This window comes from Oncorhynchus tshawytscha, linkage group LG09, assembly GCF_018296145.1.
Source record: "Oncorhynchus tshawytscha isolate Ot180627B linkage group LG09, Otsh_v2.0, whole genome shotgun sequence".
NCBI classification, from domain to species: domain Eukaryota; kingdom Metazoa; phylum Chordata; class Actinopteri; order Salmoniformes; family Salmonidae; genus Oncorhynchus; species Oncorhynchus tshawytscha.
In genome coordinates this window covers 64,256,677-64,271,882 of record NC_056437.1, presented here as the reverse complement: position 1 = coordinate 64,271,882, position 15,206 = coordinate 64,256,677, and the positions used below count along the sequence as shown (strand labels likewise).

Below are 15,206 nucleotides of genomic sequence, written 5' to 3'. Positions count from 1 at the left end.
TGCTCTTCACAATAACAACTCTTACAGTTGACCGGGGCAGCTCTAGCAGGGCATAAATCTGACAAGCTGACTTGTTGGAAAGGTGGCATCCTATGACGGTGCCACGTTGAAAGTGACTGAGCTCTTCAGTAAGACCATTCTACTGCTCTATGGAGATTGCATGGCTGTGCTTGATTTTATAAACCTGTCAGGAACGATTGTGGCTGAACTAGGCAAATCCACTAATTTGAAGGGGTGTCCACATAATTTTGTATATATTGTGTATGAACACATACAGTGCCTTGCGAAAGTATTCGGCCCCCTTGAACTTAGCGACCTTTTGCCACATTTCAGGCTTCAAACATAAAGATATAAAACTGTATTTTTTTGTGAAGAATCAACAACAAGTGGGACACAATCATGAAGTGGAACGACATTTATTGGATATTTCAAACTTTTTTAACAAATCAAAAACTGAAAAATTGGGTGTGCAAAATTATTCAGCCCCTTTACTTTCAGTGCAGCAAACTCTCTCCAGAAGTTCAGTGAGGATCTCTGAATGATCCAATGTTGACCTAAATGACTAATGATGATAAATACAGTCCACCTGTGTGTAATCAAGTCTCCGTATGAATGCACCTGCACTGTGATAGTCTCAGAGGTCCGTTAAAAGCGCAGAGAGCATCATGAAGAACAAGGAACACACCAGGCAGGTCCGAGATACTGTTGTGAAGAAGTTTAAAGCCAGATTTGGATACAAAAAGATTTCCCAAGCTTTAAACATCCCAAGGAGCACTGTGCAAGCGATAATATTGAAATGGAAGGAGTATCAGACCACTGCAAATCTACCAAGACATGGCCGTCCCTCTAAACTTTCAGCTCATACAAGGAGAAGACTGATCAGAGATGCAGCCAAGAGGACCATGATCACTCTGGATGAACTGCAGAGATCTACAGCTGAGGTGGGAGACTCTGTTCTTAGGACAACAATCAGTCGTATATTGCACAAATCTGGCCTTTATGGAGGAGTGGCAAGAAGAAAGCCATTTCTTAAAGATATCCATAAAAGGTGTCGTTTAAAGTTTGCCACAAGCCACCTGGGAGACACACCAAACATGTGGAAGAAGGTGCTCTGGTCAGATGAAACCAAAATTGAACTTTTTGGCAACAATGCAAAACGTTATGTTTGGCGTAAAAGCAACACAGCTCATCACCCTGAACACACCATCCCCACTGTCAAACATGGTGGTGGCAGCATCATGGTTTGGGCATGCTTTTCTTCAGCAGGGACAGGGAAGATGGTTAAAATTGATGGGAAGATGGATGGAGCCAAATACAGGACCATTCTGGAAGAAAACCTGATGGAGTCTGCAAAAGACCTGAGACTGGGACGGAGATTTGTCTTCCAACAAGACAATGATCAAAAACATAAAGCAAAATCTACAATGGAATGGTTCAAAAATAAACATATCCAGGTGTTAGAATGGCCAAGTCAAAGTCCAAACCTGAATCCAATCGAGAATCTGTGGAAAGAACGGAAAACTGCTGTTCACAAATGCTCTCCATCCAACCTCACTGAGCTCGAGCTGTTTTGCAAGGAGGAATGGGAAAAAATTTCAGTCTCTCGATGTGCAAAACTGATAGAGACATACCCCAAGCGACTTACAGCTGTAATCGCAGCAAAAGGTGGCGCTACAAAGTATTAACTTAAGGGGTCTGAATAATTTTGCACGCCCAATTTTTCAGTTTTTGATTTGTTAAAAAAGTTTGAAATATCCAATAAATGTTGTTCCACTTCATGATTGTGTCCCACTTGTTGTTGATTCTTCACAAAAAAATACAGTTTTATATCTTTATGTTTGAAGCCTGAAATGTGGCAAAAGGTCGCAAAGTTCAAGGGGGCCGAATACTTTCGCAAGGCACTGTAAATACATAAATAGTGTTTATATTTTATTAGCTTTGTTTTTGCATACTGTGCTTTTGTTGTTTGAGGACATTACTGTAGTATTTACTATAGTAGTCTACATTATACAACAAAATTATATAGTTAAGTACTACACATGATCAAGGGATACTACAGTGTGTAGTACTGTATATAGTATTCTACAATATATTAAAGTTTACTGCCGAATTCTATAGTAAATATTATAGTAAACTGTAGTATTTTGTCATGTGGGTAACCAATCTCTTATCTTAATGCTTATTATGCATAAATATGTAACTTTTTGGGCGACCTGACCAAATCCACATAGAAATGTGAGTTATAGATATTTCATTCTCATTGAAAGCAAGTCTAAGAAGCGATAGATCTCATCTATGTACGCTATTTCTATGCTTTCCGTTGTTCTGTTTTGTTTTTATGTATTTTACTTTACGTTTTGTACTCCAGCTTCAAACAGCTGAAAACACTATATTTTTGGTTAATTCAAATATATTTCACAGCAGTTTAGATGGTACAATGATTCTCTACACTATACATTGCTTGTTTTGTCACATAAATGGAAATTATGCTAAGTATTAGAATTCCTGCAACCAGAAAATGGTGGTGCGACTTCTGCATATTTCACATTTAATGGATTGGACATTTTCAGACAGACAGACACTAACCTAAAGCTGATGAGGTTGGTGTAGATGAGGGGGGGTAAGAAGAAGGAGAGGACCAGTTTCCAGACCTTCGTGCTCCTCTTCATGTCTCCCCACCAGATCTGAGACAGCAGAGACTGCCAGAGGAAGAGGTAGTAGCAGAGTTGGTACTGAGAAACTTCAATTAACCCCCCTCCATGTTCTAACACACACACTTTGGAAATCTAAGGGTCTGGTTAGTTTTATAAAGATTAATGTGAAAACAGATCACACACAGTTTATTACATGTTTTATCTTTAACTCTTCATCTTGTTGGAAAAGGACCAGTAAGTAAGCATTTCACTGTTAGTCTACACCGGTTGTTTACGAAGCATGTGATAAATTTGATTTGATTCAAGATTCACACACACGTATGCATGCACACACACAAATCACAAACACACACACCTTGACCTCTGACCCCTGAGTTTAGTACAGACCTGCACGCCATCGTGGCTGAAGAAGTGGCGGGCGTCGGCTGAGGTGGCCATCTGTAGACAGGTAGCTTTGCCCCACACCGGAGACTGCCTTATAAGGAGGGTGAAAGAGCGACTCTCACTGCTCTGGTAGCACTCACTGAACACGTCTAGAGAGATGATTAAAGGGTTACTCACTGAAGACTTCTAAAGAGAGAAGAAACAGGTCACAGGTTTTCACATTAGGTTTCCCATTAGGAGTGCGGAATGGTTTGCTTCAGTCCTCATCTTAAAGACATTGAGTGTGAAAGCAATGTGAATGGTCCCAGACTGGGATGCCGTCCAGCAGACTTTCAGAACAGGAGGTCCCTTGCGGTCTGATGCGGACTCGCTACTATGGGGTAACCGTCACTCAGAAAATACAAGCAGCTCACATGTATGCATAACAGAGTTGATAACCACTACATTGACATCCTCACAGTACAAACACACAGCCAGGATAAGGCTAACCCACCAAGGGCCAAGTTCTCAAACTTCTGGGCCAGCTCCTTCATAGAGAGCTTGGTCTCTGTCTCACTCTCCAGCTTAGACAGCTCCCTCAGAATCTTACAGCCTGCCAGAGCACTGTGGACAGACTCCCCTGCCTGGAGGAGAAAGGGAGAGAGGGAGAGAAAGCGAGAGAGAGAGGGAAGTGGATATAAAAAGGGGAGAGATCAATGCTAAAATTAGTCTGTGCATTCGTAAATTAATAAATTTTTCTACAGATTAGTTTAACTTCAAGTATTTACATTGACATTTTAGTTATTTAGCAGACACTGATCCAGAGCGACTTACAGTTAGTGCATTCATCTTAACATAGATAGATGGGACAAAGTGTATTTAAGATACACTTTTAAGAGGTCGGGTTACAGATGTTTTCGGAAAGATAGATAGGGTTCCACAATTGGGGTGCCAAGACAGACAAGAGCTTGGAATGGGCTGAGCGGGAGCTGCCCTCCCATAGGGATGAGAGGGCCAAGTGACCAGATGTGGCAGAACGAAGTGCTCGGTTTGGGGTGTTGGGTTTGAGCATAGCCTGAAGGTAGGGAAGGGCAGTTCCTCTTGCTGCTCCATAGGCAAGTACAATGGTATTGTAGTGGATGCGGGCTTCAACTGGAAGCCAGTGAAGTGTGCGGAGGAGTAGAGTGAAATGGGAAACTTGGGAAGGTTGAACACCAGGCGGGCTGGTGTTCACGTAAGTTGCAGGGCTTTGATGGCACAAGCGGGGATGTTGTAGATCATTAACCTGCAAGACTGAGTCAACACCCTGTCGTTCTCTACAAACATCAAAGCAGTTTTGATGTTTGTAGAGAACGACAGGGTGTTGTCCAGGGTCATGCCAAGGTTCTTTGCACTCTGGGAGTGGGACACAGTGGAGTTGTCAACTGTGATGGAGAGGTCTTGGAGCAGGCAGGCCTTCCCCGGGAGGAAAAGCAGCTCAGTCTTGTTGAGGTTGAGCTTGAGGTGGTGGGCCAACATCTAAGCTGAGATATCTGCCAGGCACGCAGAGATGCGTGTCGACACCTGAGTGTCAGACGAGGGGTAGGAGAAAGGTAGTTGAGTGCCAGCCGCATATTAATGATAGGAGAGACCATGTGAGGATATGACAGAGCCGAGTAATTTGGTGTATAGAGAGAAGAAGAGAGGGCCTAGAACTGAGCACTGGGGGACACCAGTAGTAAGAGTACATCCTCTCCACATCATCACTCCTGGTAGGAGGGGCCTACCAGGTAGGATGCAATCCAAGAGTGTGCAGAGACCCCTAGCCCTGAGAAGGTGAAGAGGAGGATCTAATGGTCCACCATATCGAAAGCTGTGACTAGATCTAAGACGATGAGAACAGAGGAGAGTCAGCTTCGGCAGTGCGGAGAGCCTCTGTGACACAGAAGAGCAGTCTCGGTTGAGTGACCCGTTTTGAAGCCTGACTGGTTAGGGTCAAGAAGATAGTTCTGAGAGAGATATTGAGAGAGTTGGTCAAGTGTTTCGGAAAGAAAAGAAAGGACGGATACTGGTCTGTAGTATTTGACGACAAAGAGGTGTCGAGGTGTTGGTTTCTTGAGAACGGGAGCGACTCGGGCCATTTGGAAGTCAGAGGGGACACAGCCAGTGGTCAGGGATGAGTTAATGAGGGAAGTAAGGAATGGAAGAAGGTCTCCAGAGATGGTCTGGAGAAGGGAGGAGGGTCGCAGGATTTCATCTTGTATTCAATAGGCTGAATGAATGAGGAGCGGATGTCTTCAACCTTCTTTTCAAAGTGGTTGACAGTCGTCATTAGAGAGGGAGGGGGAGGATTAAGTTTCCTAGGGTTAGAGGCAGAAGCTTGACATTTAGAGTGATAGAAAGTGGACACAGCAGTGGACACAGAAGAAGACAAGGTAGATAGGAGGGAGTGAAAGGATGATAGGTCGTCCGGAAGTTTAGTTTGGATCCATTTTTGCTCAGCTGCCCGCAGCCCTGTTCTGTAAGCTCTCAATGAGGCACTTAGCCACGGAGCAGGAGGGAAAGGCCAAGCTGGCCGGGAGGAAAGGGGACAATGCGAGTCATAGGATGCATAAAGGGAGAAGAGGAGGGTTGAAGAGGTAGAGTCCGGAGACAGGAGGGAAAAGGATTTAGCAGAAGGGAGAGATGACAGGATAAAGAGGAGAGAATAGTGCGAGATACAGAGCGAAGATTGTAATGGCACTTGGCCATCTGGGCTGAGTGGCTAGGGTTGGAGGAAAGGGAGACCGAAAAAGAAACAAAGTAGTGATCAGATACCTGGAGAGGGTTGCAGTGAGATTAGTAGGCAAACAGCATCTAGTAAAGATGAGGTCAAGCGTATTGCCTGCCTTGTGAGTGGGAAGGGACTGGAAAAGGGTGAAGTCAAAAGAAGCAAGGAGTTGGAATGAAATGAATCGAAGGCAGACGTTGGGAGGTTGAAGTACGGAGAGAGGTGAGACATCGTCAGGCAATGAGCTTATCAAGGTATCAAGCTCATATAGGGACTCTCTAAGGGCACCTGGATAACACAGTGCCCCCAACGCGGCCCACTCCCAAGGGCTGGGGGCTCTCGTTCTCCGTGGCTGGCGTGAGTAAGAGATTTAAGCTTGTTAACCCTCGCAAGGCTGCCGGCCCAGACATCATCCCAAGCCGCATCCTCAGAGCATGTGCAAACCAGCTGGCTGGGGTGTTTACAGACATATTCAATCTCTCCCTATTCCAGTCAGCTGATTCAAGATGTCCACGATTGTTCCTGTACCCAAGAAAGAACAGGTAACTGAACTTAATGACTACTGCCCTGTAGCACTCACTTCTGTCTTTATGAAGTGCTTTGAGAGGCAAGTTAAGGATCATATCACCTCTATCTTACCTGACACCGTAGACCCACTTCAATTTGCTTACCGCCCCAATAGATCCACAGACGATGCAATCACCATCGCACTGCACACTGCCCTATCCCATCTGGACAAGAAGAATACCTATGTAAGAATGCTGCTCATTGACTATAGCTGAGCCTTCAACACCATAGTACCCTCCAAGCTCATCATAAAGCTTGGGGCCCTGGGTCTGAAACCCGTCCTGTGCAATTGGATCCTGGACTTCCTGACGGGCCGCCCCCAGGTGGTGAAGGTAGGAAACAACACCTCCACTTCGCTGATTCTTAACACAAACGGGGAACGTGCTCAGCCCCTTCATGTACTCCCTGTGCACCCATGACTGCGTGACTACGCAGGCCTCCAACTCAATCATCAAGTTGCAGATGACACAGTAGAAGGCCTGATTACCAACAATGACGAGACAGCCTACAGGGAGGAGGTGAGGGCCTTGGCAGAGTGGTGCCAGGAAAAAATAACCTCTCCCTCAACGTCAACAAAACAAAGGAGCTGATCGTGGACTTCAGGAAACAGCAGAGGGAGCACGCCCCTATCCATATCGATGGGACCGCAGTGGAGAAGGTGGAAAGATTCAAGTTCCTTCCACGTACACATCACTGACAATCTGAAATGGTCCACCCACACAGACAATTTGGTGAAGAAGGCGTAACAGCGCCTCTTCAATCTCAGGAGGCTGAAGAAATTTGACTTGGCCCCTAAGACCCTCACAAACTTTTACAGATGCACAATTGAGAGCATCCTGTCGGGCTGTATCACCGCCTGGTACGGCAACTGTACCTCCCGCAACCTCAGGGCTCTCCAGAGGGTGGTGCGTTCTGCCCTACGCATCACAGGGAGCACACTGCCGAACCTCCAAGACACCTGCAACACCCGGTGTCACAGGAAGACCAAAAAGATCATCAAGGACATCAACCACACGAGCCACGGCCTGTTCACCCCGCTACCATACAGAAGGCGAGGTCAGTACAGGTGTATCAAAGCTGGGGCCAAGAGACTGAAAAACAGCTTCTATTTCAAGGCCATCAGACTGCTAAATAGCCATCACTAGCCGGGTATCACACAGTTACTCAACCCTGCACCTTAGAAGCTGCTGCCCCATGTACATAGACATGGAATCACTGGTCACTTTAATAATGGAACACTAGTCACTTTCATAATGTTTACATACTGCTTTACTCATTTCATATGTATATACTGTATTCTATTCTACTGTATTTTAGTCATTGCCACTCCGACATTGCTCGTCCTAATATTTATATATTTCTTAATTCCATCATTTTAGTTTTAGATTTGTGTGTGTGTTGTTGTGAATTGTTAGATCCTAGCTCCAACAGTGCAGTAGTAACTCAATCATTTCACTACAGCCGCAATAACGTGCTAAATATGCGACCAATAACATTTGATTTGAACAATCATCTTCAGGTTAATAGCAGTCAGCAGTTCACACACCAAATAGGCTACTGGGAAGAAAGGCAGCGCTTAAAGTAGATGGACCTAGCTGGCAAAAAGACAGTACTAGGCAACAGATAAAGACAAACATGATACTTATCACTCCTGGAAATATTCTATAGCCAGGAGTCCTCTGGCTATAGAAAGAAGAACCCATTAGAGAGTCATTGTTATCATTGTCATTACAGCTGCCTGTTCCCATACATTATTAACTGACTTACCAGGTCAGATAATGGTTAAATAAAATAATGAATAAATAAATTACCATCTCCCAGAAGTAGACGGCCATCTCGCTGCGGTTCTGCAGCACAGCCCAGATGAACAGAGAGGCCCACGGATAGAGACAGCTCTGCTCCCTGTACGAACAATCCCCCTGCAACAACTTATTCACTTGCTGAGTGGGGAGAGATATAAAGAGTGAGAGATCGAGAGAGATGAATACAGCTTGGTTAGCATAGCACAGCAGTCACAGTTACATTCTATGGCAAGTTAAGCAGTGGTATAACTTTAGCAGTGTTGATAATTCAACTATATTGGTGGAGTGGATTCTATAACATAACACTCTATAACATGAATAAGTAGACCTTGTCATTGAGAACAGATGCATTTGTAATTCATGGATCCTGGTCATGGTCAAATAGTTATTTGTGGAGGGGATTGGGTTCTACCAAGAACTGTTATCCTCTTTTAGAACCCATTTTGGAAACGGAGGGTTCTTTGTAAGGCAAAGGGTTCTACCTAGAACCGGTTTTTGAAGAGAGGGTTCTTTGATGATTCTTTATGGGAAGAGTGATTATTTAAAAGGCAAGAAGGGTTCTACAAACACTGTTCTGAATCGAAATGAGCTTTTTTATATATATTTTTCATAGTTTTATAGTTCTTGAGCACAAGTGTTTACCTCAGTGTTAAATGTTCAACATCAGGAGTTTTAATAATCTGATACGTTTAAAAAGATAGGTGTGAGATTTTTTTAAAACTGTACCTACACTACTGTTCAAAAGTTTGGGGTCACTTTGAAATTTCCTTGTATTTGAAAGAAAATACCATTTTTTTGTACATTAAAATAACATCAAATTGATCAGAAATACAGTGTAGACATTGTTAATGTTGAAAATGACTATTGTAGCTGGAAACGGCAGATTTTTTATGGAATATCTACATAGGCGTACAGAGGCCCATTATCAGCAACCATCACTCCTGTGTTCCAATGGCACATTATGTTAGCTAATCCAAGTTTATAATTTTAAAAGGCTAATTGATCATTAGAAAACCCTTTTGCAATTATGTTAGCACAGCTGTAAACTGTTGTTTAAAGAAGCAATAAAACTGGCCTTCTTTAGACTAGTTGAGTGTCTGGAGCATCAGCATTTGTGGGTTTGATTACAGGCTCAAAATGGCAAGAAACAAAGGACTTTCTTCTGAAACTCGTCAATCTATTCTTGTTCTGAGAAATGAAGGCTATTCCAGGCGACATATTGCCAAGAAACTGACGATCTCGTACAACGCTGTGTACTACTCCCTTCACAGAACAGCGCAAACTGGCTCTAACCACAATAGAAAGAGGAGTGGGAGGCCCCGGTGCACAACTGAGCAGGAGGACAAGTACATTAGAGTGTCTAGTTTGAGAAACAGACGCCTCACAAGTCCTCAACTGGCAGCTTCATTAAATAGTACCCGCAAAACACCAGTCTCAATGTCAACAGGTGACTCCGGGATGCTGGCCTATCTTAATCTTTTCTTTTAATTGGCCAGTCTGAGATATGGCTTTTTCTTTGCAACATCATCTTTTTCTCTCCAGCATCCTGGAGTCGCCTTTTTGCTGTTGATGTTGACACTGGTGTTTTATGGGTACTATTTAATTAAGCTTCAAATATTAAAGGGGTTTTGGTAGAACAGTTCATATAGGGTTCTAGGAAGAACCCTTAAAAAATGAAAGGGTTCCTGGTAGAACCCTTCATCGAGGGTTCTAAGGAGAACATTTAGATGATAAAATGGTTCTCGGTAGAACCATTTATAGGTTCTAAGAATAACCCTTCATAGAGGGTTCTACCTTTGCTCCAAAAAGTGTTACCTTATGGAGACAAGCCGAAGAACCCTATATGGTTCTATTTAGCACCTTTTTATCTAAGTATAGGGCAGGGGTTTTCAACTCTTACCCTACGAGGTCCGGAGCCTGCTGGTTTTCTGTTCTACCAATAGAATATAGTTCTACCTGATCATTTGTTGCACCCACCTGGTGTCCCAGGTCTAAATCAGTCCCTGATTAGAGGGGAACAATTTTTAAAAAGCAGTGGAACTAGCTTCGAGTTCCACTGCTTGGATAGAGTGCCATTTGGAATTCAGCTATGGCAGACACTACCTTCAGTGCTCTCCTGGTGCTGGCGCTCTGGTCCAAACCGAGAATACTGTAGTAGAAGGGCTCACACACATCTCCCAGGATGTCCCATAAAAGCCGTGACACCTGGAGGGAGAGGCGAGAGGAAGTCACATAGAACTGAGATGACTAAATAGTTAAAGCAGATTATCAAACAAAACATCTAAATTCGAATTTAACTCCACACACAGTGAATGACGCCATACCCTCCCTTTGACCCCTCCTATTTTATCAATTGACCATGTCATTTCTCAATAAATACCTAGTAATTTCTATAGCATAAAATAAAATGCTGTGGAGGTCATGAAATTTCGTCAGCCGGTGACTGTCAAGCAAATAACTGTCGGTCTCGCGGTAATTGACCGTTAATTAAATAACACATTTAGCATCTCCTGGCTTCCACACATAGCCTACAAGCCACTGATGCAGACCTTTGGAACATCTACATTTTAAAAAGTTTAATACATCCATGTAATATAGCCTACACCTCCATAATAAATCCATTATTTATTTTAGACAGGTCTAAAGAAACATGAAATTAAGAAAATGTTGTCTATTTCAGAAGAACAGAATTGCTTACTCTGAATTGTCCTTAGGTTAGGTCCTGATCTGGCTATGCCATATGGCTGTGGGCTACACTAGTTCATTTAGCAGACAAGATTTGGTTAGAATTCCGTGGCATTATTTTATTTTATAGTATGAAAAATACAATTGAACAAAGCTGAATAAAATAGAAAGGATATATTTTCTCCAAAGGATTTGAGGGAGTGCGCACACGTGGCTATTCTGTGTTGAGCGATTAACAAAGAAATAGGTACTCCTGTATGCTTAATTTAGAGTTATTAATGTACCTTCAGTTGGGCTATATGTTTACATTTTTAATACATTGTAATGCTGCATGATATGACTCTAATGATGATTTGAAAAAAGTAGCTTGAAAGGCACGAGCTCTGCTTTGTTTATTGCGCAGGATGTAAACACGTCATCAGTCTCTCATTCACAATTTGACAAGCACTTGATAATGCCTCGGATTTCCCGCGGCATCCCCTTTGTGTGGTCGTAATGCACCCTAAAAAAAATCCATGCCTTTTCGGCAGCCAACAAGATGAGTAAGCCTAAACAAACAGCAAAAGCACTAGCCTAAGTCAATCTACTATCCCTGATAGTACAAAAGTTAACCTATTCTATTCTGTGCGAGAAATAAATATTCCAAACATAGTCTGGGACAGTTGTGGGATGCGATAGAACCAAATGAATACAACCACTAGAATAAAAAATAAAGAAAATGATGCAATGAGGCTGACGCAACAGATCAGAACGTTTAGCTTAAAATGTAATACAACATTAGGCTATTTCTTCACATTATAAGCGCAGCAATGCGCACACTGCAGTAGGCTATAAGCATGAATGTTCCATTAGTGGAAACAACCATTATCAAAAGTGACCGCAAATGCGATTATGCATGTAACGCTTTAATTGTAAAGGTGCATTTTAATGGTGAAGATTATCTTCCCCAAACTTGAAACTCGAAACTCACGCGCTGCTTATGTATGCCAGTTAGGCTCTACACTATTCGTAAAGCTAATTAATGTGCTTAATTTATTTGGCCACATATAGGCCTATGGGCTAGGCTACATGAGATGTGCGACTATAATTTGAAAAAGTTATTTGGCCACATATAGGCCTATGGGCTAGGCTACATGAGATGTGCGACTATAATTTGAAAAAGTTATTTGGCCACATATAGGCCTATGGGCTAGGCTACATGAGATGTGCGACTATAATTTGAAAAAGTCGCAAAAAAAGGCATTGTTTCTTGCCTTACACTGGGCATCATTCACAAGTGATAATATATCATTCACAAGTGATAGGCTAATATTGTCACCCATCAGACTATTCTATTTAATCTCGTCTTTACATATACTAAATAATATATGTGTCAAATTTGTTTTCATTTAGAATGGACCATTATCATGCACCTGTCTCGAAACACGGGCAGGAAAAAAAAAAGTAATCTATTCACTTAAATAGCGAATGGAGGACGCTTTTCCCGTGGTTCATTTTCATACCATCCAGGTAGGCTATACTCCTGCTGTAAAGACAAGAAATGTGCTTAATATTAGGAAAGTTAAGAAATAAATATAGTAGGTCTAGCCTAGCCTATAGAAAGCTGATGGGATCCTCCTCTTTTTAATAGAGGCCCACTCTGTTTTCTTTCACAATTGCATAGACTATATAAATGTTGCGCAACATGAAGTGTTTAATTCAATTTTTGATTACATTTGCATTGATGTCAGAGTGATTAGAGGGACAATAGAGTGCTGAGTACCAGGCAGTTAGCAAGTTTGGTAGGCTACTAATGACCATCAGCAGCATCAGAGCTAGGAGAAACCTAAACGGTCACGTGGAAAGCCTTCATGACTCGTGACCGCCGGTGTGGGGGTAATATAGTCACCGCAACAGCCTTAACCCCTCCTCACCTCATACAAGCTGAGCTCTTTGACAGAGGAGGGTCCTGATAGGGGGCTCATGGGGTTCTGGGGGCTCTTGAGGGCTAAGGCCTCTTTCGGAGAGCATATGGCCAGGCCCTGTCTCTCTGTGAGAAGCCGCTGGAGCAGAGTGAAGGCCAGAGAACTGTCGGACAGCGAGCGGTACAGGACCTCCAGATGCCTGTAGGTTAGGTAGTCCAGGATGTTGAGGCCGTTCTCGTTGAAGAGACGTATGAACTGGGGCTTGTCGTTGATCAGCGCATCTGTCATGGAGTCCTCCAGGTCCTCGTACTGCGGGAGGATAGAATGGTGTTTTTTTATAAACATGTCTATCTGTCGATCTGTCTGTCTGTCAAAGTTTAAACAATACTATTGAAAAAATTAAGGAACACTTCACGAATTGAATCGATTTCCAACTTCCCTTCTCCACCAGCCTATTTTCTCTATATTGTTACATTTCCAATTTGTGAAGCGGATTGCCTGTCTGTCTGTTCTGCCTGCCTGTTTTGAATATAATACATTCCTTAAACAGGGGAATTAGAAGTGAAGAGCAGTTCACCTTCCATTGGATGTCTCCGTTGAAGAGTTCACTCTTAGCGATGTCCACCCTGTTCCAGGCTACTGCTAGCTTCAGCTCCTCTGTGTACTCACTGGCATCGCTGGACACACGTTTACTGGCTGACAGACAAATACATAGAATGAATGATTAGTGTGAGAGAAATTACAAGATGATGTTATACTATTAAATACTATTATTGCATCAAATGGTTGTTTTATGCAACAGAATAGGGGGTTCTTAGAACACTCTGATCTGTGTGTGTGTTCTACTGAGAATGGGCCTCTGGGGGCTTAATGCTGACAGTAGATGTACGATGCCTGAGGCCACATTCCATTCATGGGAGGGAGTTTGCTCTGGATTGACGGGAAGGTACCAGGGAGAGATGGCTTGGAGCCAGACCCTGGTTTCTACACAATGAGAACAGTCTTTACAGCAGACACTGTCTGATGTGAATTATTAGTATCTTTCATACAAACCTTAACCTTGTGACCCATTCCATACATCTGTTGTTTGTCATGAACATTCAGGAGGATGTAGTTACTTTGCTATAAAAAGGTGTTGTATTCTTTGTCTCTGGGCTCTCAACGAAATATCTGAGGGTGATTCATCGACCACCCATCATTATCGCAGAGCACTCAATCAATTCACTTTGTATGTGTGTGTTGTATTGACCTGCTCCGTTATTAATAAGTAAATATAGATTTAGTTTAAGTATAACTCTGACTTGTGTGATAAGTTTCTCTCCTCATTTGATAGTAAAGAAATGAACCACCACATTAGTTTGACCAGGATCATGTTCAACATATCTCTCAACAGACAGCAAATGCACACACTCCATACACACACACGCGCACACACACACGCACCCCTACCTCTGACGAGAGCCTTCAGTAGCACTGTGTCAAAATCATCAGAACTCTCCTGCTCCCCGTGGAACACTGTGATCAGATCTCTGTTTTTATAGATACTCAGAGCCTTGGGGGAGGAAGAGAAAAAGAAAGAGATGAGCAGTATGACAGTCACTTAATCACTTACTCACTCAAACTTGCTTTCTCTTTCACACACCAACACCCATAGACAGGCGTGTGGATGCTTGTACATGTATACACACTTTTATAAACTGGGTGGTTTGAGCCCAGAATGCTGATTGGCTGAAAGCCGTGCTATATCAGACCGTATACCATGGGTATGACAAAACGTTTATTTGTACTTCTCTAATAATGTTAGTAACCAGTTTATAATACCAATAAGGCACCTCGGGGGTTTGTGATATATGGCCAATATTCCACAGCCATGGTATTAGCCATGGTATTAGCCATGGTATTTTGGTCATATACCACACCCCCCAGGCCTTTTTGCTTAAATACAGACACACACAAACACACACATTACTATGCATACTACCTCTTCTATTACTTTTTTTTGTTACTTCTTCTTATTGATTATTGTACTGCAATGTTGTGGGAGCCAGCGAACAAGCATTTCACTGTACCTTTTATACCTGCTGTAAACAGTGCACGTGACAAATAACATAAAACACACACACACACACACTCACCCTGTCCACAAGCTTCTCCAGGTCTGCCTTGGCAGGGAAGTGTCTCCGGACCCTTTCACGGGCTCTGTCGCGCAGCTCCGCACTGGTCTTCTCGCTCCCCTCAGCCTCTGGCTGGGGAGAGGGGGGGCTCATGGGCCCGGCTGACAGTGCATCCAGCAGCTCACAGATGAGATCCGCCGCTGGACCAGAACCATTCAACACCAGCCAGGGAGTAGCCTTCTTCAGAGAGAGATCCACCCTCTGAGGGAGAGAGGGAGGGAGGGCGAAAAGCAGAAGAGAGTGAGAGAAAGTGAAAGAAGGAGAGATAAGAGGGAAAGGGAATTTCAAAAGGGAAGGAGAGAGAAAGA

The 15,206-nt window shown here is 43.2% G+C and overlaps 1 protein-coding gene across 2 annotated transcripts in view; it reads right to left on the bottom strand.

Annotated features, from left to right (window-relative positions):
• LOC112251554 (transient receptor potential cation channel subfamily M member 4) overlaps positions 1-15,206 on the bottom strand; it is a 72,322-nt gene that overhangs the window by 27,530 nt on the left and 29,586 nt on the right. For both annotated transcript variants that reach the window (XR_002953685.2, XM_024422537.2), the window contains exons 8-16: positions 14,860-15,099; positions 14,174-14,276; positions 13,302-13,420; positions 12,734-13,033; positions 10,239-10,340; positions 8,145-8,273; positions 3,532-3,661; positions 3,042-3,187; positions 2,587-2,699 (exon numbers count right to left, since the gene is read on the bottom strand). Coding sequence is in view for 1 of the 2 variants with exons in the window: in XM_024422537.2 (XP_024278305.1) it covers positions 2,587-2,699; positions 3,042-3,187; positions 3,532-3,661; positions 8,145-8,273; positions 10,239-10,340; positions 12,734-13,033; positions 13,302-13,420; positions 14,174-14,276; positions 14,860-15,099 (1,382 nt within the window). In the remaining variant the exon portion in view is untranslated. The remainder of the gene's footprint in view (positions 1-2,586; positions 2,700-3,041; positions 3,188-3,531; positions 3,662-8,144; positions 8,274-10,238; positions 10,341-12,733; positions 13,034-13,301; positions 13,421-14,173; positions 14,277-14,859; positions 15,100-15,206) is intronic.